Here is a 25,961-nt window from a genome sequence, read left to right on the forward strand (position 1 = left end):
GATTTTGATAGTTGGATTTTGATACAAATATTGTTGAATTTATAGCTCCATTTGGAGAAGTATGACTTCCTTATAATACTGAGTTTTTCTAACCGTGGTCATGGTATGCCTATCCATTTATTTAGATCTCAGTAATGTTTCCCAGAGACTTTAGAGCTTTCTTCATTAAGGTCTTACATATCATTTGCTAGTTTATTTCCAGGTACATTAAAGGTGTTTTTTGCCAAATATAAAAAATTACATTTTCTTACCAGGAGTGGTGACCCATGCCTATAATCCCAGTACTGGAGGGTCTGAGGCAGGAGGATCATGATTTTGAGGCCAAGCTGGGCTACATAGCAAGACACTGTCTCAAAAAAAAAAAAAATTACATTTTCTGTTTCTTAGCATATATCTATATATTGGCTTTTTTTATTCAGTGGTTATGAAAAACTCTCAGTTATAATAAAGTGTGCATCCATTTGCGTTTCCTTGTAAACAATCACATGACTTACGAATAATGACAATTTTGTTTCTATCTTTCCAATTTTTGTTTCTTGTATTACTTTTTCTTATCTTACTACCCTTGTGAGGCCTATAGCAGATGGCTGGATGAGAGAACAACAGAGCCTCTTATCTCTTATTTTAAAGAGAAACCTTTTAAAATTCACCATTAAAAGTGACGTTAGCTCTACATTTTTAGTAGCTAACTTCATAAATTTTTGAAAGTTCTCATTTTATTTTGACAAGTTTTTTCTTGTTTATTTAATCATAGACATAAAAGGATATTGAATAAAGGGATGTACAAGGTGCTTTTTCTGCATTACTTGAAATGATCATGTTTGACATGTCAAATTGGTTAATGCAATATGTGATATTCACACATTTAGATAATGCAAGTGAATCATAGAGCTGTTACTACAGCACATTTCTCAATATCTACTTTTTAGTTTGGGGATGTGACTCAAAAAAAAAAAAACCTACTTTTTTTCTGCTCCTAACTTTTCTATAATAGTGGCTCCAAAACTAAGATTTCCATATGCTAGTATATGAAATATAAGGGCCAATTACATTTCTTTTTAGTTTAATACAATTCCTTCACTGATGTCAAACGAACAGTGAACTTCAGGGCTAAAAATCCAAGTGAGGTTTTCCTGTTCCTAGTATTTGAAACTTTGTTCATGAATGAGAGCATCCTGTACTTCTTTTACACTGTTTTTCCAGATTCAAGGGTCAGTGTCACAGAGTTGTCATAGAATGTGAAGATACTTTTTTTTCCCCCTCAACTGAACTGGCATAAATTTAGAACACCCAGTTTTGAAAAGTAAGCAAATTTATTTTCAAAACCCTCAGTTCTTGCTTTTTCTTTGTGGGAAGAGTTTTATCTTCTAATTAATTTGTTGTAAAATTGTAGGGATTTCATTTTAATCTGCTTTGATAAATTATATTTTCCTAGGAATTCATTCACTTGATCTATGCCTTCTAGTCACCCTGCACTGACAGAAAGTGTGTCTGCTCAAAGCTTTTCTAATGTGCTTCTAAAAGCTTTGAGGTAGGAGCATTTTAGACTCCTTACCATCTTTTAATCATTTATAGGTGACATTTATTCACATTCCAGTCAACTAGATAGTTGGCTTTCATTCAAGTGCAGTTCAGCTGAGTTCTTCTCAACTACTTTTTTTGAAGGATTTTCTTTTTCCTTAAAGCTGATTGTCTTAGATTTTTCAACAAGAGTATGTGAAGTATTTCTTGGCTGCTCCCATCCCATCCAGTATACCTAACCTATGGTGAACACAATGGATAATTTGAAGATTTAGAATCCGACATACACAAAAAATCTACTGTTATTCTCTTAATTTTGGACTATACGACTGGCTCCACTGTATAAAAAGACATTTAAAAACAAAAAAAAAAAAAAAGGAAAGAATAACAATAGTAAAACCTGAGCTTTAAAAAGTTTTATCTATTCTTGACATTTTGTCTTCTAAAATCTAAATAGCATTTTTGTTAGGTGTGAACCTTCTGGGTAACCCTAAATTTCCTTCCAAATGGGTAAGTAGGAATTTTAGGAACTCTTTTAGGTCTGTCAAGAGCATAGATAATTCCATTGTAGGTAACGGTCTAATCTGCTTCCATTAAAAGCCCTTCCTTGGTTAACCAATTCAAGGCCAAGTACAATTAGACATGGTATTGTTCATTTTAGGAGTGCATTATTAAGACTGCAATAGCAGCCTGTAACTCAAGTTTTCATGTAGTATCAAACTGCCACTTGAATCATGAAATTCACTGATATTTTGAAAATATTTGGCAGGAAGAATCTGTTTGTTTAGATTCTGAGGTAGATGAACATATTAACTGGTTCCAGCAAGAGTATGTGAAAACAGAAAAGGACTGGAGAGAAATTGACAAGAGGATGAGCCAGACTTTGGAAATAAGAAGAAAGTTGATTGGCAGCAGAACGCCTCTGAAGGACATTCTTAAAATGTTTCCTTTCTTGAAGTGCCCTTACCAGGTATCTGATTCACTTATAACACTCTGTTCACTCTATCAAACTGGTTTTTTCCTTTTTTCTTCTGGAGTACTAATGGGACAGCATAGCAAGATACAGGGTATGAACCTCAATAGGATGTGAGTTCTTACCTTTGGATAAGAACTTCAGTTCTTTGGGTAAGAATATGATAACTCCTGTTGTCCTGTTCAGGAAATAGACACTTGTGGCCTTCAGAATTAGATTTGTCTGTCACTGAATATATTGTAGAGATTGGGGGAATCTTTATTTAGGCTCCCTAACATGTGAGTCATTTCCTCTTTGCATGCATTTAGACCATTAAGATGGTTATAATTAAAGAACTCTTAGTATGCAACATTATTCTTTCTTTTATGATCCCAAACAATTTCATGAAGTGACCTTAAAAAATATCATGACGTTTAATGGGTAGATAAAATACCTTCCATTGAGTTTATTTAAAGAGACCATTCAAGGGCCTCATCATTACAGTGTGAGTTTAACAAAAAATTCATCAAAGTTTTTACCCGAGAATGCATTTCATGGAATAATTGTGGTTCAACTAACCATGTTGCAGATGAAACATTTGATATGTTTTTCATTTTCCATGAAAAAAAACTGAAATAAGAATTTGCCTGTAAGAATTATTTTAATTATGTCATTAGTAAACATCTAAATGCTTACCATGTATGTTCTCAGGCCTTTACATGGGATACTTAATGTAATCCCTTCAGCAACCTTACTTTGATTTTTGCTTGTTTGTTTCTTAATATTTGAGTTGCTAGAAACATTCACAGCCCATAGCCTGTGGCCATTAGATATGAAAGTAATGCCAGATTGGCACAGATTTGCAAAACAGTGTTATAACAAAAAAAAAAAATCTGTCAAACTGATAGTCTATAAACTCTTCAAACATAGGAGCATGTATTAAATATCAGTAGTTCCCTAGATGTCTAGCCAAGTACCGCATGTGACACAAAAACACTACAGATTTTTTTGAATGCCGAAAAGAATTAGTGGATGGTTAACAAGGCTGCTTTGGTCACTATGTTAGAGCCTTAGGGTCTTCACTGGAGTGCAGCCTACAAAAGTTTAGCAATTACAAAGATGAACTATGGCTAGGTAGCCTTTCAAAGAACCATAAGTGACAGTAAGTCTGAGGTCCATCATGGCCTGAGTGAGCAGGAAAGAAGATTTGAGATTTAAGGTTTTGTCACCTTCTCATACTGTGGCATTTGTGTGTCTTTTCCTACTGTATTCTCTCGACCTTTTCATCTTTTATGTCCAAAATATGGATTTGAGTATGGTTTTGATAATGACTGTACTTACTGAATGGAGTTGTCTATTGTTTTAAACAAAAGAACAAACATTTTTGGGTTTTCCAGGAAATATAGCCCTAACTCATCCCTGTTTAGCTAGGATTTACAATTTATAAAAACCTTTGTTATGCTTTTTATAAAGTAAATTTGACCTTAGTTACAATTACCACTCTAAACCATCCCTACGGTTGACCAGTTGCCCCTGTTCAAGCCACCCTCAATGCTTTCTGTTACTGTGAAACTGCTCAGAGCTTAGATAGCTGTGAATCCAGTTGCTTAGGAAGACAAGCAACCTGTGGCGGAGGCAGTCCTCCTGGCAGTTATCTTGGACTCACCGCCACCTCCTGTAAGCATTAGTCTCTTTCCATCAAAAAACTGTTTCAACAGAAAATTCCAAAATTTAAAATTTCATTTTATTAGCTCAAAACACTATCAACTAGCTCTTTATCACTGGGATCCACTGAATATTGCATAAGTCTAGTAGGAGGCAGTTGAGGAGAGAGGAGAAAAATATTAAAACCAAATTTAAATATTTACTCACATTTTCTAATAAGCACTTTGAGATGCTGCAGTTTTGCTCTTCCTGAGAAAGTATTTCACTCTCTTAAAACTTAAAGTGAAAGCTCCATGAGGTGGTATGTGTCTATAGTCTCAGCCACTTGGAAGACTGAGGCAAGGGGATTCACTGCTTGAGCCCAAGAGTTTGTGGGCAGTCTGGGCAACACAGTGAGACTCTGTCTCAACAACAACAGCAAAACAAAAATTGAAAAGACAAAACTTAAGGGAAATTCATAAAAATAAAATGATAGTGTCAAAAAAATTTTTTTTAAGATTGAGTTTTGCTTTTGGCTACAATGGAATAACTGGTACTGGACTGTTCTTCCCACTACAAAAATGGAGAAAGCTAGAAAAAAAAAATAGATGAGGCAACTGCTTCCAAGCATTAGTTAACAGGAAGCACAGAAGGTGTACCTTGGCTCTCTGCTACAGAGTTACATTCCAGATCATCACACAGAAAGGTGGAAGCCAAGCACAATATGGTGGGCTTCTGAGGCTGAGTAGGAAGAGGTTGAACCTGGGAATGATGAAGCAGCTGTCATTTGTAGAGCAGGGTACTGGAGGGAAGGGCTGGTGGGAGAAGCACACACAGATTTCCCAGAGTCTTTGGCCATGGCTGGACTCTGTAGGATGGGACTCCACAAAGCCTTAGGGAGAGAGGCTGACATGATGAGAGCTGATATGAGAGGGCACACAGTGTTGATAAGTAAGAATTCTGGCCAGAGTGGAGAGACCTTGCTGAACCCCTCGGGCATACACTTGACACTTCAGGAAGTTCATGCCTCATGAGAAGCATGCATGCCTTAGCCTTAATTTTGCTGTGTCACTAAGGGCAAAACCCAAAATAGACCCACCCAAACAAATGATAAAATCAACACCGACAAGACCAGAAGGAACACCCAGTAACTTAACCACCTGCCAGACCAAAATTTAATACCCATTAAAGGGAAAATTTCATTCAAACTGTCTGCTCGTGGATCACAAGGTAACAGCAGTGCTGCTCTGGTTGCTATGGACCTCTTGATTCTACCTGTGAGTCCCAGGGAAAACTCAGCCCCATATGTCAGGTGCAGATTTAGGGTATACACAGCTCTGAAGAACCTTGTCCCAGTCCAGCAAGTATTGTCACATAAGTGATGCTGTAACCAAGTCTTCAAAGGGCCACTCCATCACTCTATCAAGCCAGTTGCTTCAGGGTGGTGAAGAGCATAGGAATCCCAGTGGATGCTGGGCATCCTATCTGTGGAAAGTCTCATCAGAGAAACTGAGTAAGTAATAAAGGAACCAAGCTGAATTTAGAACTGTAAAGAACATGCATTTGAATGAATACATCAATGAACCGGTTTAACAGCATTGTGGAAAGCATGAAGAAAGAGTCTGTGAACTTGGAGATAGACCAATAGGTATTATTCAATCTGAGTAACAAAAGAAAAAGGGATGGGGTAAGGCATGGTGGCCCATGTAATCCCAGATACTTGGGAGGCAGGGATAAGGGGATTACAGACAAGGCCAGCCAGGCAAAAGTTAGATCTTATCTCCAAAACAAGCCGGGTGTGGAGGGACACAGCTGTAGTCCTAGTTACTGAGGAGGTGGTGGTAGAAGAGCATGGTCTGAGACTGGACTGGGCAAAAGTGTGAGACCCTATCTGAAAAACCAAAAGCAGGAATAGAGGAGTGGCTCAAGAGGTAGAGTGCCACTGATGGAGTGGCTCAAGTGGTAGAGCACCTTCCTAGTAAGCACAAGGCCCCGAGTTCAAACCCAAGTACAGCCGGAAAAAAAAAGAAAAGAAAAACCAAAAGCAAGGGACTGGGAGAAAGGCTTAAGTTTAACTGGTGAGTACTTGCCTGGCAAGCTTGAGGCCTGGAGTTCAATTTTTGGTAAAAAGAAGGAAGAAGGGAGAAGGAGGAGGAGAAGGAGGAAGAGAAGGAAAAGAAAGGAGGAGTAATATTAGTAATGTGTGGGACTTTGTGGTAATAGGTAAATAACTGAGGAGAGCCAGTTTCTCATGATTAAAGAGGTAGATATGGAAAGAGGAAGGTTAGAAAAGCCTTGTAGTGTTAGATTGGAATTCAAAATATCAGTAGGAACTCATGGTTTTTGGTATTTATATACAGACATACAAACACTTACAACTGCTGTGTGTCTGTATGTTGGTCTTTATATTATCAACCTAAATGACAAATGGAGAGAGATTCTCCAAAGATAATGAATTTGAGAAGAGACACTGCAATGGAAATACATGTGCTGTGGTAACTGTGTGTGTGATGAAGAATGTAAAGGCAAGAAGATTTTAAAGGCAAAATGAGGAGGAGTATATAAATTACTTTTGAAAGAATAATCCTTGTCTACAAGGTCAGTATGAAAGTCTCATCAGTTCAAGGTTCGGCAGGCAGCTGATAGAAAGATGTTCCTGCAGAGGTATTTTTTGTGTGACGTTGTGTGGCCTCTGGGTCAGGCTGTGGTTCTGACACAGGGTTTTGTGACAGTTCTTGTTATCAGGAATCCATGCATGAGATTCCCTTCTTTGTACCCTGCTGGTTTTATCTTTTGTAAGGTATTGGCACAGTGACTCCATTTTGATTCTGACACTGTCACAATATATAAAAAATGATTTCTTAGCTTTGTTCTATGAGAAAGCCTAGAGTAATTACACCTCTGTAATACAGGAGCACACTTTGGACTGAAATTTTAGTTTCTAAATGCTATTCTCCAAGGAACAGGGTTCTTGGAGAAATGGCTGACCCCAGGGCTGAAGCAAACATTTTAAGAAAAAATACAAAATGACCCTGAAATATTGTATAATGCCAGAAATTAAGGAAGTGCTCACAGACTAATAAGGTACGTCAGAAGGACATAGAAATCAGCTTAAAGCTGCTCCCACTGACCGAATTGAACAAGTTGAACAGACTGCAAAATTACATACATAAGTTAAGGATCAGATTTGTAACCATTTGAGTGAAATAGGAATTTATTAGTCTGTGGTGATATAAATAAATGAATAAGTAAGTAAGTGTGGAAGATGAGAAGACCTACCCTATAGTAGCAAGCCACGTAATAAATTTAGAAAGCATGGAATAAGAAAATTGCTGTATGGCAATGACCACAATGATACTTGATTGAGGCAAGGATCATGAATGGACACTGTATCTGGAGGATAAAAGTTATATGAGAAACAAGACATTTACATAAACTGAAGGTTATCTCCCCATAAAATACAACATAGTATAAATCAGCTTACAGTGGAGAAACCTGAGCAGATCCCAATTTAGCCAAGTGATAAAAGTTAGTATCTCCAATGTGGGGACCAATTACCTCCTTATGCTTCCTGATGTAAGAAACGCAAACATTCTTCTCCCAAATGCATAAATCCTGAGGAAATGTCATACAAATGTAGGTGGAGGAATGTTTTATGTAATAATTGGCCACCACTTGTCAATAATGTCCAGGAAACCAAGAAGCGGCTTCAGACTGGAGACTAAACTTGAGATGCGGCATTTATTTATTTATTTTTCCCTCACCAAGCTTTATTTTTTTTTTATTGTTTGTATTTTTACATTTACCCACATGTGTATGCATTGTTTGGGCCACCCCCACCACCATCACCACACACACACTGCTTCCAGGCAGAGATGTGGCATTTAAATCTCAAATGTGATCCTGGATTAGATGCTGGACCTAGAAGGGTCATGATAGGAACAACTGGCAAATTTGAATGAGACCCATGGATTAGATTTCCTGATTTTGAGTATCTTTGGTACTTAGGAAATGCACAACAAAGAGTTAATGGGTGATGGGGCATCAGGTTTATAGCTTATTTTCAAGTGGATCAGCATTTGGGGGAATTTGCATGAAGGGCATTTGTGAGTTCTATATTTTCACAACTTTACTTTAAACTTGGTATTATTTCAAAATAACTACTTAAGATAATTCCTAGGCTTGTTCTACCTTCTTCATGTTTTATGTCCTGTCTACCTAAAGAGAGAAGCATGTTCTTCTACAGGTATTATGCTAGATTAGCAGTCCACAGAGAGCTGCCTTATACAGGGCTAGTGTGCCATTATGAGGGCATGAATTCCAGCTTTCTGAAAATTTTCAGACCTAATCTTTGGGCAAATTATGATCTAAATAAATACCCAAGGAACCATGAGGCCTGGTGGACAGTACCTAACTATTCTTTGCAGGTTAGGGAAAGCAATGACTACACTGATTTATATTAGTGCGGATGACTAACGATCTGGTAATGCCACTGCGCAGGATGGTAGAGTTAGAATTCCCTGGGTAGGCTGGAGAATTTAGGAAGGGACAGGAAAAGGTTGTTTGGAGTAAAGGGCTTCCATCAAGGATTGACTTGGCAGTTGTATTGTGACTTTTATCATTGCTGACAAAATGTCTGACATAAGCCAAAGAAAAGAAAAAGATTTATTTTGGCTTTTGTTTTCACAAGTGTTAATCCATGGCATGGTAGAGCAGAGGAGGCATGGCAGCCCTGAAATAGAGACAAGGAATATAGGAAGAGGTCAGGACAGATAGAGCCCCAGGAGGAAATGCCCACCACTGACCCATCCTTCCATTTGGTCCCACCTCCTACCTTTCACCACCTCCCCATAATGCCACCATAGCATGAATCCATAGAGGGATTAATTTACTCATTAGGTCATAACCCTTCATTTTAACTGTCTCTGGCAATGCCGTCATGGCCGTATCCAGACGCATGCTTTACTGATCTGCTAGGCTTTTCTTAACTGAATCAAGTTGACAATGAAGCTTAAGCATCACAGCACTTTTTTGCTCTTAGGTTGTTTTTTATCATTAAGTATTTTTCAATGGTTGCTTCTTAAAATTCAATAGTTTTCTTGTTTGTATCTTGTTGTACACTGCCAAAACATATTTATATGAAGAAATAAATGTATGGTCCTAGAATCCCATTTGGGTAACCTAAATAGCCAACATATACATATACTTTGTAATCTTCATTTAGTTGACTCTGTATCTAAAGTTTTAATTCCAATTGGCTTTATTTTCAATTTTAGAATTAGAAAGTACTTCATGAAACAGAGTAGAGTTTTCCTGAAAGTTTTTTTTTTTTTTTTTGAGGGGGGAGTGGGAGAGGAGGGGGGAGACTGAACCCAGTACCTTGTGTATGCTAGTCAAGTGCTCTACCACTTGAGTTGCCCCAGCCCTTTTGTTTGTACTTTTTGAGACAGGGTTTCACTAACTGCCTGGGCTGGCCTTGAACTCATGATCCTCCTACCTCTACCTCCCAAATAGCTGGGATTACAGAAGTGACACCATGCCCAGCTTTTCCTAAAGGTTTAGTTCTATAGGTTTTGCCATGTCCATTATTGATCTTTTCCATTTATTCCAACTTTTTATTCTTTTCTCCTCCCTCATCCTAAGTCTTTACTTCTCTAAAGCTACTAAAATATCTAGTATGTATAACCAGCATTCAAAACTTAATTCAGGTTATTTACTTTCTTATATGTATTAGCTTCTCTTGTGACCTGATGTATCTGTTGCTTTTTTCTTTTATTAGATGTTCAGAGAATTCCAGCTTCTTACAAGAACAGATATTTATAAGAAAACAAGGCATATTTTGGAATCTTATTCAGAAAATATACTGACTTCTCTTTCAGTGGTGGATAATCCAATCAATGTTGCATTGCAAGAAAAACTGAGACAGTACACTGATGAAGACATGTTGAAATGTTGGTAAACCAGGGGTGGGGTGAGCTGGTCTCAGCTATCTGTATAATACAGGATACTTTAGAAGGTCTCTGTTTTGGTAATATGTAAAGTTCAGTGAAACAACTGGTGGGAAGGATATAGATTTAAAAAGTACACTCAATATTGTAAAATTGTATTTGGAGTGCTAGGACCCTGTTAATTTTATAACACAAATCACAAGGTAAAACATGATAAAAATCATCCTAGCAGATGGACATAAAATACAGAACTCTTGTCTCTCCTGGCAGTGACCTGGAGAACAAACATGACGTTTGGGTTTTATTAGATGTTGGTTAAAAAAGGTTGTGAAACACTATCTAAGAAGGGTAGCTTGTTTTCTGTAAAAGGTAACAATTTTTAAAATCCATGTTTTAACACTGGCTTTGTTTACAGTTGCTAAAAACCCATTTTTACCTGGCCTGTAAACATATTTACTTTGACAGACATGAAGATGACAGCCACATGTCTACTCCTCCCAGATGTTTTTGGGGATGATCCTAACCTTTTTGTTGTTGTGAATGACAAGGTACGTACGCACACCGTTAATAGCCATTGGTTTGCCATTTTGCATTTTCGTATGATAATTTATTTATAAGCAGGACAGTGGTCTATTTTGAAGTATGTTTTATCATATTTACAGATATGCTGACTTGCAAAAACCTCACTTATGCAATATTGTACTTAAGTTCAGGCAGATTATTATTTATTATGTGACCTATCATGGAGTAGTGACTCCATTCTCTCCTTCAGGTGCAAGTGGCCACACCTGTGTTGGAAGTTAAAAACCCCTTCAACATCGACGTTTGCGAGTTTTCTTTATATTTGGACAAAGAGAAGCTCACCAAGGTGGATGACTGTGTCACAGCTGTAGCTGCTCTAGTGGCTGCCTTTCAAGTGTTTGGGATTGAGTACCCAAGAAGACTGTCCCAAACCCTCAATTTCCTCCAGACCTTGATCTTTGATATGCAGAGTCCCTATTTTCCTTCTTTGAAAGAAAAGGAAAAGGAAGTAGGATTTCAAGGCCCAGTCACTCAATACTAGCCAATTATGTATCAGAATTTAACTCTGGGACAACTGAAGCTTTATAAAAAATCATTTTCATTTAGGATTGTGGTAGAGGTAGGAATTACAAAATCATTTCGTATAAAATATGCTAATGAATTTCAATGCTTTCTATCTTTACACTTACTTAAGTTCTTTGTGAAATTCTGCAATAAAATACCACTTAAGTAAAGGGCTCTTAATTTGATCTGAGTTCTTAGAAATTCCATGGTCAAAGTTATACTTTCAAGGGTGCCTTAGTTTTTAAAAGACACTAAATATTCTTTGGGTTTGGGTATGACCTTCAACTTAACTCAAGGTCCCCACTTGGTATTTTGGCAGTACTAGGATTTGAACTTAGGGCCTTGTATATGCTAGACAAGTGCTGTTTCACTTGAGCCAGGACCCTATCCCTAGGGTGTTCACTTTTGAAAGCCCAGTTACTGCACATACGTGGCCTGTGGGTAGCCTCTTTTGTCTAAACACTGCTTGAAAACATTTTGAAATTGAACATTTTAAGAAGGGGCACAATTCCTCTAACCCCAGATGACCGCCTAGCCTGAGATGCTTTGCTTCTGCAAACCTGTCTCCTCCCTGCTGGCTGATCTTGCTGGCTCAGCTCTGCTACCTGTGGCCTGTCTTCATCTTCTATTGCTTCCATCCCAAGTCACTCAGACTCGTGTGCAATCCCAATGGCTACTGCTCTATGTCCCATGTTAAATTTCTGTTCATAACTTTCGGAGTCTAACAAGACTAAGACTCAGTCGCTCTTACTGTCTTCTAAAGAATTCCACAAGAAAAACTACAGACTAGTTTAAAGTGCCCCTTAAAACTATCATATTTTGGGCTGATGAAGTGGCTCAAGTGGTGGGGTGTCGGCATAGTAAGTGTGAGGCCCTGAGTTTAAACCCCAGTACTGCCCCCCAAAAAGTTTTATTTATTTCCTTTCACTAGAGTATGAATTTACTTCTTTACAAATCTTCCTTTATTTCTCCAAATTATCTCATCCCAATTAAAAAAAAATAATTTCACAAGCTGTCTTCCCCCAAATGAATCTACCAAATTCTTAAAGATTCCTTTCCTTACAGGTATACATTCTCTGGGGTTGACCTTGAATGGCAGCTCCTCTAAGGCTGGATGGAGTGATGGGGGCAGATCAGCAGGGAAACTGCAAGGAAGTTTGCTCCAAACATTGTGAAGACATGTGCTGAGCTTGAGGGAGGATCCGTGTCCATGTTACTGTTTTTTCCAACAGGACATCTATCCCCAGTGCCTAGCTCAGCATTCCCACTGGTAACATACCCTAGTTTCTTTGAGGGCTGAGACCACTGAATGTAGATGTCACAAATGGTAGCCTGTGGTAAATATCACCCTGCAGGCAGGTTTCATTTGGATTGTACAATGTTTTAAAGTTTTAAAAAATGCCTTTTGAATGGGAAGGTCCTATCAAGGTCCTCATTTCCCACCCCTGCCTTTTGTTTTACCCTAAGTCTGTCTTTTTTTTTACCTTCCTTCCATTTTTAAGTATACAGTTTGGGGGTATTAAATCCATTCATAATGTTATGTAGATATTAGCACATCCATCTGGATACCTACTTTCACATTTCTTAGTTTTTATTAGCATGTATTAACTATAAGAAGTAATAGGTTTCATTATGAGATCTTCATACATGTACATAATGGACTTTGATCATATTCACTCCTCCCCATTTATAATCTTTTGTCCCTCCTTCTCCCTTCCACTTATCTCCTTTCTCTTCCAAAATAGCTCCCCTTCTACTTCCTTTCTTCTTCTTTTTTTAATCTAAATTTTACAGATTAGAGAAAACATGCAGTAATTGTCTTTCTGAGTGTGGTTGTTTTGCTTAACATGATGACCTCCAGTTCCATTTCCTGTAAATGGTATAATGTCATTCTTCATTTACTTAAGCGTGCTTCTCTTATTTCAGGGATTCCTTACCATCAGGGCTCTTATTTTTCCTTTAAAATTGTCCTGTTCCATCATGCCTGTATAAGAGCAGATGTTTCAAAGAAAACTTAAAAGTTCCTTTCATTACCTGCCTAGCAAGCAGTAAGCCCTGAGTTCAAACCCCAGTACCACCAAAAAGTTTCTTTTATTATAAGGTAAGCTTTAAACTAGGAAGGAAAAATTCCAACATGGACAAATCCTACTTGACCTAGCAATATAATTTTTGAATTTTTTGTCACTAAGCACATCTTCTGGAAAGTAAACTGACAAACAATACTAAATCCTACAGGTTCATTAGACCGCTGTTGGTGTTTTCTTTTTTTTGGGGGGGGCGCGGATATGCTAGGGAACAGACCCAGGGCCTTAGGAATGCCAGGCAAGTGTGCCTGCCACTGAGTTTTTGCATAGCTCTCTCAATGCCCGTGTGCTTGACACTGGTCCCGCGCCTGTTCTGCCTAGACCATCTGGCAAGCAACAAGGAAAACTTACTTAGTAGATTCATGCACAGAAATTTTTCCTTGAATCATGGCAAATGCAAAGGACTGCTAACAGACTGCCAGCATGGCACATCAAAGGAATTCCTACACCAGAAAAAAATGGAGCAACTAAGGAAAGAGGAGAGACTTTCCTCACAACTCAGGTAGCATGCTATCAAACCCACTTTCTATTTTAAAAACAGTCCTTGAATGTATGTGTAATCCTGGAATCAGAAAGTACATCAGAACACTAACAGAATAATTTATCTTGTCCCTTAGAATCACATGCTTAAAAAGAAACACTGACAGCTATCAGTTGACAGATAATCACGGGTTTTCATTTACAGTGCATGCAAATTCTTATATAACAAGGCAAAGCATTTTATAGAAAAAAAGGAATTCTTCCAGAATGAAGATTCTTGAGTAATGGCTTTGGGACTCATTTCCCTGACCTGTGAGCAATGAGGATTTGTGTCCACTGCTGTTGCTCCCACACACCTCACTTGTGCAGTAAAATCGATCCACTTTGGATGCGGACAACACTGCAAGACGATGAAGCTCTTTAAGGATTAGCATTTCCATCAACAGAATGAGCCCTTCATCTCTGTAAAGCGTCACAATTACTTTAATGGCAATTAGAAGCTAAAGATAATCTTATAACTAGTTCAAGACCCTTAGGAACAAATATCCATCGGAATGTAAGTGCACATTCCTCGGCAGCCACGGGCCTCCTGTATGTATGTACATGGGTACCAAGATGTATGACAGTGATGCCACTCAAATGTACCACCTCACTTATTTATGTTGATATATTTTATTTTTCAACTCCATTCTTTTATATACATGTTTTTGGTAATTATAGTAAAGATGCTGGTGAAAAGTAATTTGTTTAACATTTCCTAATGCGTGCAAAAGTAAAAACACTGATTCAAAGAAAAGTAATTTTTACAACTATTCAGCCTCACAATTGATGACAAGCAGTTAGGCAATATCGTGACTTGCAAAGTTATACTTAGCATAATGTTGCAATTCAAAATATGGCACAAATGAGTAATACAGATAATAGTCCCACTGGCTAAACCTAGCCAGCCTTTGACTAATTTGGTTTAAGTTGAAATTCAATTATATAAAAAAGTTTCTGAAAGTACTGAAAAAGAAACAGTGTACATGAAAGAGAATTCAACAATGTTTACAAAATGCCAAAAGTTCTTACTCTGCCCCACCCCATCCATAAATAATTAATGAAGCCCCCTTTCCCCCACCCCCCCATCCTCAAAAAGATTTACAAAGATAAATTTAGCTCAGTGAACAGAACCAAAAGATGACTGTTGTTAGACAGTACCTGGTTAAAAGCTCAAGCACTTTCATAAGAACTCATATATTGTCTCTTGAGGAATATAAATAATCCGATAGTGTTGCTCTTTTGAGTTTTGGTGACTTCTCACTTAGGAGTCTGAATGGTCCTTGTGCTTTGAATAAAACATGAGCCTTAAAGCAGAAAGCTGGTAGTGCTCAGAATTCGCCATCTTCAAAGTTCATTGTGAGAATTCTTCTCTGCAGCTTTGAACATCAGAATAGAATTGAAAATTTTGAGAGCAGGGCCCAGCTTAATGCTCATGATTTTAACAATGTCTGTTTGGGTCATAAGTAGAAATGCTTCTCCATCAATTTGCTAAAATAAGGGGAAGAAAGAAAAAGAATGTGGATTAATTTGTATAGTATTATGCAAAATAGTCAAGGTAACTTATCTGCTGATTTCTACATAGCAATGCTAAGAAAGCACACACAGTTCATGTGTGCAACATTTCCTGATACATGTACCCATAAAACAACACATCCAAATGTGGACTAGGAAAATTAAGCCACAGGAAAATGGAAGATAGACAGATCTTCCTGTGATTACTGTAAATTAGGTGCTGAGTCAAGAAGAATACAGGAAAATCTATATGCAGTTCAAATCATGGTAGGTTTTTTAAATTAGACAAGATAACAGTCATACAAATGTTTGTGGCACAAACAAAAGAATTCAGGCAAGGAATCGGCTACACGCTAACAATTTTTTAAGTTAGTCTCCCAATAAAGGAAAAAAAAAAGAGAAAGATAAATTTTATTTCTAGCATGGCCACAATTAATCTTTATATACAGAAGAAAAGCAAATCAACAGAACAACTGGAAGACTGTGTGGCCGGTATTAAGAGTCACATACTCTATGCTGTTCCCTCTGATCCTTGGTTAACTGTGAGAAGGATTCCTTCTCTCTGGGCCTTTTCTAAGACAAATGCCTATGCTTCTACAGAATAGAGTACTTTTCGGTTCAATGATAAACATGATGACTCCTGGGTTAGTGTGGTGAACAATGGGGCAATGCACTTCTCTTTCAGCTTTTCCACTTTGCACAAAAAGTAAAACATACTTTGGTTTTCTGTCTCAGAGTACATTAGAAACTATGACATCAATGTCTTGTGTTCTGGCGTTGCATCTTCCACAAATTTATCTATCCCAAACTCCAGTCCCTCAGAATGTGATCTTATTTGGAAATAGAGTCATTGCAGATATAACTGGTTAAGACAAGGTCACACTAACGTAGGCTCCTGATCAAATATGACTGGTATTCACAAAAAAAGGGGAAATTCAGAAACAGATACAAACTCATGTAGTGGGAATACAGAGAGGGCTGTATAATCTATTCAGGCCAACAGGGAGATTACTGCCTCACAGCTGTTAGAAGGAAGCAACCCTATCCACACCTTGACCTTTAGCCTTCCAGCATTCAGAACTGTGAGACAAAACATTTCTGCTGTTTAGTTCAGCGGTATAAACTTTGTTATGCTAGCCCTGCAAATCAGACAGTTCTGAGTTATGCAAAGGGTTCACTAGATAAAGGCTGATAATGAAGCTTATCATTAAGCTGTTTCTTAAGATATTCCTTCTCTCCTCTTAAAAAAAAACAAACAGAAAAAATTCTGGACATGGTGATACATGCCTGTAATCCCAGCACTCAGAGGCCAGGCAAGAGGACTGCAGGTTTCAGGGCAACATTGACTACATAGATTCTCTATAAGTTTTTTTTTAATCTTAAAAAAAGGTTTTAAATCTAAATTGCCTGTGCAGTATACTCAATCATTAAGAACTAGAGTCATCTTCTACAACTTCAAGCAATAGTCATGTGGAAGAAGCATCCCTGCTACAGAAAGCTAGAAGGTGAGGGGTTTTTTGCAGCACTAGGGTTTGAACTCAGGGCTGCATGCTTGCTAGGCAGGAGCTCTCCCCGCTTTAGCCACTCTACCAGGTGGAGACATTTTAATGTTAACCTCCAAGTGCAACACAGCTGCATGGCAGGCATGAGGAGGGGTCTCTTGCCTTTTGCAAACATTGACTTGGGCCTCAAGTGACAGACATCCTCTGACAAGGCAAGACCAACAGGACAGGCAGACCTGTGACCAATTCACTCACCACAGCAGACCCCAGCGGAAGGGACAGTTGAGAGAGCCTTCTAGGCCCTCAACAAAAAAGTCTGATGGGTTTATTACAACTTTGGATCCTACTGAAGGCTTGCAGCAGCCACCCTGTCTCCTTAGGCTGCATGCAAGAGTTTAAAAAGGAGACTAGTGACTGAAGAAAAGGAACAATCAGAGAACTGAGAGGCTAGGATTTGAAATTATGTGTGAGACCTGAAGATGAAGTTTTGGTAGATTATTATTTATAAGGTTACACTAGAAAGAAAAAGGTCTTGAAGCTAGTGTCATCGCACGTATTACACACAGCTGGTCTGATGCGCAGGCAGCACAGGACAAGGCTGAACTGGAAGGAGATAAAAATTTAAGAAACTGCATTCTAAGAACAATGGAGATGCTGTGATGTATTACTAGGCTTACTTTTTAGTTTGCTTTTGTAACGCAAATCCAGAGATTAAGTGTTTTGTTAAAAGGCCCAGGCCCAGGAAGAGAGATGTGGAGCCTGGGAGCTCCTTCTTTTGTTTTACTGCTCCTCCGTGGTGCACTCTGGGTTCTTTTCCAATGCTTTAGTTCTGTAAATTGCAGTGACACACTCTTTGAATAAGTCTTTTCTCAGAAGATAAAGGTAAGAGTATATTCACTACAAAAAAATAGCATACTAAATATTAATTCCAAACATTCTTCTTGGGCCTGGGCATATAGCAAAGAATAAAGCAGATAAAATAAGTAAGCAAGCAAAAACTCTTTGTGGACTTTGCACTCTGTAGTGGGAGGCAGACTATAAGCAATAAACATAATAAGCAAGCAAATTAATTGGGAAGCTGGAAGGCAATTACTGCTAGGAGAGAACAGTTGGCTGGGGAGATGAGAGGGCAGCCCAGGTTGGGATGCACGTGTGGTGGCAAATGGCAATTTCAAATAGGACAGTCAGGGCATGACTAGTTAAAACTTGGCATCTGAGGAGAGGGAGTGAGTCATGTGAACATGGGGAGGAAGAGCGTTCCAGACAGAAGGAAGGGCCAAGCATGCCAGGACAATCTGAAGGAGAGCAAGGAGGCTGGTGTCGGGAAGTGAGAGGCAGTGTTAACAAAGTGGCCAGGAGCAGAGAGAGTTAAAGAGGTAGCAGAACTGTAGGCCCCTGTTGGGACTACTCCAGCTTCAGCAGGATCACTCTGACCCTGCTGGGTACAGACTGCAGAGGAGCAACTCAGAAGTAGAGAGACCTGTTAGGAGGCTACTAAATGAAGCCACGTGAGAGACAGTGGTAGCTCAAACCAGGGTGGCAGCTGTGGAAGGCAAGAGAGAGTCGGATTCTTTGTTTTAAAAATACACCCAACAGGATTTTCAACAGGTGAGATGTGAAGTATATAAGAAAGACATCAAGGACAGTTTCCAAAAATAGTTTATCTTAACAGCTGTACAATGTATTTTATAGATGACTTACAAGACTTTAGTTAGATTTGTTATGGTTTATTTCTGGGACTCAAAAGTGATGCCCATGACCTTGTGAGATGCTTCAGAGCAAGGCCTACTTTTTATAATTTTGAACATCCTTTCCACCAAAGCATTTCAGAGTAACATATGCAAAGTAGGATTAACAAATGCTCACCAGATGTAAGAAAAAAGGAGTAAATGGACACATGGATGAATGATACATTTGGAATGTTAACTGTCCCACTCCTACAAAGAAAGGTTTGGCTCTGAGGATACTGGTACCTGAGGAGTGTCTCAAAGACAATACGCCATGAATAAAAACAAAAATATTCAAAGAAATACACCTTTCAAATTCATTTTGAATTTGAACTTAAATCTTACTTTAATAGAAAAAACCTACATGGAATATCTTGCTATCAACAGACTCGTGACTGCCTTCCTAGCTGTTCAGGAGGCAGAGATCAGGAGGATCATGGTTTGAAGCCAGCCTAGGCAAATCGTTCACAAGACCCTGCCTCGAAAACATGCAACACAGAAAAGGACAGGCGAGTGCCTCAAATGGAAGAGCGCCTGCCTAACAAGCGCAAGGCCTCTGAGTTCAAACCCCAGTACCACCAAAAATAAATAAACAGAAATTATAAAATAAATGTATTATAAATTTATTTTCAAAACTAACATGATTTTGAGGCAGGATAGTTCAGGGGAAGCCAGACATGGGAAACAGCTGCCAGGAATTCAGAGAGAAACACTGTATTAATAAATGGCTTGATTAAAAGTACACAGCACTATTTTCTTTGCTTCAAGCTTTACACCCCTTAAATAAGCTGCAATATTTAGTAAAAAAAGACAAAAAAGAAAGAAAAAAGAGCAGTTCTCTCCTCTAACCTTTCCCACATAATTAGTGTGCTCTAGGAACTGAGCAAGGATTTCTTTAAAAAAAACCTTATTCTGGAAAAACAACAACAAAAAAAAAAAACATCTGGGAAAATAACTCCGATAGGCACAAAAAGTGTTTACAAAAAAATTAAAAAAGAAAAACTATTCACCTCAAGGATGGACACCTGTCTTTAAAGGCAGTGTCTGGCAGAAACCATCCTTTGCTTAAAAGGATGTTCAGGCATCTGTATCATAATGACTTAAATTTATTAAGAAGACAAATCCTGAAACCTCTGGACCCAACTGATAAAACTGAATTAACATCAATAATGATACTAGGCATCAAAACAAAGAGGAACACTCTTCCTAAGGTAAATTTGGCCCAAACCCCCAACCTACTTTTTCACCATAAATTCTCTGGATGTTACAGCCTCTTTGTACCTGTTATCAGATGTGCCCACACCCATGTCTGAGCTGGGTACTATATTTCTCTCTTTGTTTTGCTTTACTAATTAACTTTCTTGGTTTCTATCTCAGAATGTCCAAAAATTCTTTTTTGTGACAATACCACAAACTCGGTACCCCCAGGGCCAGGTGGAGGCCTCCTTCCTTTTGCAGATCTCCTCCCTGGAGCATCACTGGTTCCAGTAACAATTCTTTCAAAGAAAAAGCAATAGCTCTGTGTGTGGATCTTAGTTTATTTGGGGATAGAAAGTTCACGGAGCATGGTCTACATAGACACATGGGTCTCAGGTGTTTGGGAAAGAAAGTCAAAATCTGCACAACTGACAACTAAAGATCAGCTAGAAAGAAGATAACACATCTCTGCAGTAAGAAGATAAATCAGAAAATGGATGCTGAAAACCAGATCTTGTGCATTTTAGCAGGCATCCATCTAAGAGATAAATTATATCTAACAGTCCAATGAGGCTGGCAGCCAGTGGCTCAATTCTCGGCAGTCCTCACCCTGGATGTAAGTTCATGTTATTAAGTTTTGTGGGGTTTTTATAATAAGTCTGGTGCTACTGCCCAGGGCATAGTAATGATCGTACTCACACTCATTCCATTGATCTCATCTTCTATTAAGACATTTTTATACAACTGGGTAGTGCTGCCTATCATGCAGCTACATATCAATCTGTGAGCTTCAACATACATCTCTTCCTGATTCTGCCAAGTCTATACACTTCCCCATTCCTGCATTTCAGTGCTTTGATCCTATCAGGTAACATATTGCAACATAGTGGAACACTTACTTCATCTTTAAATACCTTTCCATGTTCTTCACACCCAGGTAAGCTCTGTATGAATTCTGATACCTGACAAAAATAAAATACAATTCTCAATTAAAAAAAAACAGTCAAAATTTAAATGCTCCAGGCTCAAAATATTTAACCAAAGTGTTTTGGTATTTTTCTCAGAATAATTTCTTCTCTTTCAGGAATGAGAAAAAGAGAGACAGAGACAAAGGGAGAGAGAAACAGACACAGAGGGAGGGAGAGAGAGAGAGAGAGACACCAAGACAAGACAGGTACACAGAAAGATATACTACAACCATACCTAAACACAACGCTTCTACCACTTTTGAAGCCAGTACCACTGGTGCCTGAGAAGACTAAAAATAAAACCTACCTCATCTGTGCTCCATTTGGAAACTTTACTAGCAGGGATTCCGGCCACAGTTGGAAGAAGTTTGCTTTGCTGCTCCCAGCGCAGGGGCAGACACGGAATTGGGGACTTAAAGGATAGAAAGACAGCTGACCGGCGCTGTGCCTGCTGTACGGTAGGTTCTTCACGGGCTCCTGGTTGAAACAAATGAGAAATCACTCTCTGAAAAGCAGTATTATATTCTCCTGAAACATGAGATTGAGGGAAGAGCGGGTAGTTAAAGTGTTGGTTCCTTTCAACATAATACTCACTGAGTAATGATTATACTGTCTTTATTGAAGGTCACCATCAGAAACAACCTGTACATTCAACTTGCATGTTTGCTGTAGCACCTATTACTAAAGACATGCTTCATTAAGTTGTTCAATGTTGACTCTTAATGCTTCAGATAAGAAATGTGCCTCAGGGTTTTAGTGGCAAGGAAAAGAACTCTCACCTTAGGAAACTGTGTTTGTTCCCCATCGTGCTTTGGATTCCATAAAGGTAAGAGTTGCCAGTGTGCAGGCTCCAGCACAGCAAGTGTGCTTACCACATCAGTCCTGCACTTCTCTCCCTCTGTCTCACCTTGCTTTATTCTTCCAATTAACTATTCACACTGACCTTTGAAATAGTCAACCTAACTTTTTTTAAAAGGAGGTAAGAAATGACTGCCATAAAAATAAAACAGCAGACAGCACTATTCACAATAGCCAAGCTATGGAAACAGCCAAGATGCCCCACTACTGACGAATGGATTAAGAAAATGTGGTATTTATACACAATGGAATTTTACTCAGCCACAAAGAAGAATGAAATTTTGTCATTCACAAGTAAATGGATGGAACTGGAGAACATCATCTTAAGAGAAGTTAGCCAGACTCAGAGGGCCAAAAATCATATGTTCTCCCTCATATGTGGATTATAGACCCCAAACAAATGCAGAATATTATTGGACACGGGTAACACACTAAGGGGAGAATGTACATGGCAGAAATAGGGAAAGGGAAGGAAACCTGAAACTTGAATGTGATTGATGTGCTCACTGTAGAGGAGCAAATAAAGTAATCTTAAACTGGCAGAAGCCACTATGGAAAGGGGACCAGGAAGTAGTGAGGAGGTTGGTAGAGATGAACCAATGTGGGTTGCAATATACAAGTGCATGGAAACAATGCTAGGAATCTCTCTGTATAGCTATCTTTATCTCAAATTAGCAAAAACGCTGTGTCTTTCTCATTATCTTTTTATGTTTTCTCTTCAACAAAAATCAGAGAACAAGAGGGTAGAACAGGTTCTGTCTGGAAGGGGAGCAGTGGCAAACAATGTATACACGTGAGTAAATGTAAAAATGATAAAAAAAAAAAAAAACCCAAAAACCCAGCAGAAAGGTTAATACTTTGTCATTCTTTATTTCTGCAGATCAAAATTAAAACTTAAAACTATTCTATTTATGTTTGAGATCTTGAAACCTAAACCTAGTTTGCTGCTTTCTTAAAACAGCCATTCTGTAGCAAATGACCTTTACCCTTGGAACTCTGACCCAGAGCTTGTCAAGGATTACCTCCTGGTGATCCTTCAGAACACACTGCTTTTCTGGAAACTACTTACTCACAGCTTCACAAACAAAAGGCACTTCATCTACATTTATTCTTCCCTTACACCCAGGTTAGCTACAAGGATACTTCAATTCCATCACAAATCCTTGCCAAATGGCTACCTAGTTTAGACTTCTGTATTTCTAAGAATATATTCAAGTAAGCTTACTTTTTTTCTTGGAGAGTAAGACTTAGAGACAAGTGTGCAAATCAGAAGTATATAGTTCACTGAATATTTATAAAATGAACACACCCATGTAACCAACAGCTGGATCAAAAACAGAGTATGAACAGTACACCCCTTCTAATCACTGCTCCCCATCAAGGCTGGCCATTTTCATACTAGAACAGCATCAGTTCATTCACCCTATTTTGGAATTGTATTTAAATAGAACCAGTGCTGTCTTCTTTCTCTCAACAGCATGTTTGTGACACTCATTCACATTGCTGCCTACAGCTATACTTCACTTTCTCTTTATTGTATGGTTTCTCATATAATAGTCTATAATTATTCACAGAGTATTTTATAATTAATTTGGAGCTGATGGGTGTTTGAGATGTTTTCAGTTTCTAGCTACTGTAAACATTACTGTGCATGCCCTTTTGAAAACCTATGTATACCTTTTAATATACGTATATTCATTACAAAGAGCAAAGCTAAGGTCACGGTAATTGTGTTGATGAAAGTTCAGCATATCTGCCAGTTTTCCAAAAGAGTTGTATAATATACACCACCAACAAGCATGTTGGCTACCATCCTCACCAGCGCTTGGCACTGCCATTTTCACTTCAGGCATTATGGTGGAAGTATGGTGGTTGTAACTGCATTTGATGACAACTAAAATTAGTGATCTCTTAAGTTTATGGTCCATAGACTTACAAGCCTCTTCTGTGCAATGCGTATTCACATTTTATGTCCACTTTTCCACTGAGCTTTCCTGCTGATTTATCTAAATACATCAGGGTTGTTAGAAATATGCATTGCAAACACCTCTCCCACTCTGTGTCTTCCTGTTAAGTCTCTTAATAAGGTCTCTGAAAAACAGAAGTTGTGGCTGGTACAGTGGATCGAGTGGTAGAGCACCTGCCTAGCAAGCATGAGGCCCTGAGTTCAAAAAAAACCTCCCAAAACCATAAGTTGTTAACTGCAATACTATTTAATTTAGTAATTTTTCCTTTTATGGTAAATGCTTTATATGTCCACTGAAGAAATATCTGCTTACCCCCAAGGTCATGAAAGGTGCTATCTTTTCTTTATGTTCTGGATCTCACACTTAGATCTACAACCCATCAGAAATTTATTTTTGTCAATGTGAGCCAATGCCCTGTATAGCTATCCTTATCTCAACCAGCAAAACCCCTTGTTCCTTCCTATTATTGCTTATACTCTCTCTACAACAAAATTAGAGATAAGGGCAAAATAGTTTCTGCGGGGTATTGAGGGGGGGAGCGGGAGGGGGTGGAGTGGGTGGTAAGGGAGGGGGTGGGGGCAGGGGGGAGAAATGAACCAAGCCTTGTATGCACATATGAATAATAAAAGAAAAATGAAAAAAAAAAAAAAAAAGAAATTTATTTTTGTGTGTTTATGAGGTAAGGAACAATACATTTTATTCACAGGGATTTCTAACCCAATTTATTTTAAAAAATACTTTCCCCACTGTAATGCAGTGTTAGTTTTAACATAAACGTAAATATACATTTCTAGATTATCTACTTTGTGCCCCTGGCCTCTAACCCTACTCACAACTTCAGTTATTACCACTCTGAAAGTGTCCTGCTGTCTGTACTACAGTATTCTTCAAGATTCCCTTGACTGCTTTATTCCTTGGTGCTTCCATGTAAATCTGAAAGTCAGTCTGTAACATATATGCTAAGATTTCAACTAGGCTGTCCACTGATTGCAGATAAATTCAGAGAGAAATTACTTTTTGCAATATTAAGTCTTCCAAAACATGAACATAGTGTATCGCTCCATTCCCTTGTCTTCTTTACTAGCTCTCACTAATGTTTTGTCATTTTCACATAGAGATCTCAGACATCTTTTGTTAAATTTATTCCTATGACTCTGATGTTTTCTGACACTGCTGTATTGGCACCTTTTTTTTTTTTTAAAGATCTTATTTCGTACTGTTCTGTTGTGGTTTTTCTAATAATTTTTCTCTTAAATTACCCTAATCTGAATGTTAAAATTGCTCTGGATGTTAGAAAGTCACTATGCCATATCAAAAATCTATCTTACTAGAGCTAATACCTACTGGTCTTGGATCTTCCTCATTGCACGCATACAGAAAAATTCTCCTGCCACTCCATATGAAGCATTTCAAATCTTTGAACATTTTTAAGCTGTTATGATCTCTCCCTCCATGATTTCATTTGCTCTCAAGGTTTTACTGAATATCTATTATGAACCAAATTATAAACCAGCACCACTTTGCTTTTATTAATTTTTTAAATCACCCAGAGTTCAAGACATTTTTGTATAGCAAGATATAGGGTAAGATGGGAATGCAGCTTGGTTCCGAGTGCTTGCCCAGAATGCACAAGACCCTGGGTTCAATCTCCAGCACTGAAAAAAGTGAATGTGTGGTCAACTTAAAAACATTCTTTTGATCTCAGATATTCCCAAGAGTTTAGCAATTATCTGAAATAAATACTTGTGTATACTTTACAAAACAGACTTATATAAAATGGTAAGATTTCCAATTCCACACTATAGCAATCCAACTGAGCTTACTTTATAATTCGTATTCTGATCACGCAACACACAGTGTCTTTTCCAAATCCATCCTCCATCCTATCTTATAACTGTTTACCTTCCATTAACACTTGGCACTTTCATTCTATCACCGTATCTTCATTTACTTCTTGCTAAAAGTTAATAATTCACAGATCATTTCTAATGATCCTACTTTTTTTTCTAAGAAAAATAACTGAGTCACTATAAATAAATGACTTAAGAGTCAAAAGCTCTCATACTTGTAGTGGCTTCTGCATATCTGTGAACCTCATACTATAAATAGTCCTTAACATGTATACTACTCCACTCCTACTACTAACTTTGCATCCTTTACTTTTAAGACTTTCTTTGCTTTTGCTGATTCTTCTGTGCCCAAAGTCATTGATTCCTGTTCAAAGGAATTAAGAAAGCAACCCCAGGTGAGCAAATCTGTATTTGATTCCTTGAATTACACAGAAAAGTGCAGATTTTTATTTACTTTGTTTTTTTGAAACAGGGTCTTTCTAGTTAGCCCAGGCTGCCCTGAGTTTGTGATCCTCCTGCCTCAACCTTCAAGTGTAACCATGCCTGGCAAGATTTTAATTTTAACATGATACAGACTACAATAAATGAAAATAGACTTTAGGCTCCAGTAGCTGGCTGAGCGT

The 25,961-nt window shown here is 38.2% G+C and overlaps 2 protein-coding genes across 9 annotated transcripts in view; one reads left to right on the forward strand and one right to left on the reverse strand.

Moving 5' to 3' along the window:
* Samd3 (sterile alpha motif domain containing 3) overlaps nt 1-11,344 on the forward strand; it is a 55,139-nt gene extending 43,795 nt beyond the window's left edge. Inside the window, exons 8-11 of the mRNA XM_020184329.2 lie at nt 2,291-2,491; nt 9,897-10,068; nt 10,531-10,613; nt 10,838-11,344. Coding sequence (XP_020039918.1) covers nt 2,291-2,491; nt 9,897-10,068; nt 10,531-10,613; nt 10,838-11,128 — 747 coding nt within the window. The 3' untranslated portion in view covers nt 11,129-11,344. The remainder of the gene's footprint in view (nt 1-2,290; nt 2,492-9,896; nt 10,069-10,530; nt 10,614-10,837) is intronic.
* Nucleotides 11,345-14,355: 3,011 nt separating this feature from the next.
* The window catches only part of L3mbtl3 (L3MBTL histone methyl-lysine binding protein 3), a 114,007-nt gene continuing 102,401 nt past the window's right edge, over nt 14,356-25,961 (reverse strand). For all 8 annotated transcript variants that reach the window (XM_020184328.2, XM_020184327.2, XM_020184326.2 and 5 more), the window contains 3 exons: nt 20,971-21,140; nt 20,595-20,657; nt 14,356-15,245 (listed from right to left, as the gene is read on the reverse strand). In XM_020184328.2, coding sequence (XP_020039917.1) covers nt 15,102-15,245; nt 20,595-20,657; nt 20,971-21,140 — 377 coding nt within the window. In that variant the 3' untranslated portion in view covers nt 14,356-15,101. The remainder of the gene's footprint in view (nt 15,246-20,594; nt 20,658-20,970; nt 21,141-25,961) is intronic.

This window comes from Castor canadensis, chromosome 1, assembly GCF_047511655.1.
Source record: "Castor canadensis chromosome 1, mCasCan1.hap1v2, whole genome shotgun sequence".
Taxonomy (NCBI): Eukaryota; Metazoa; Chordata; class Mammalia; order Rodentia; family Castoridae; genus Castor; species Castor canadensis.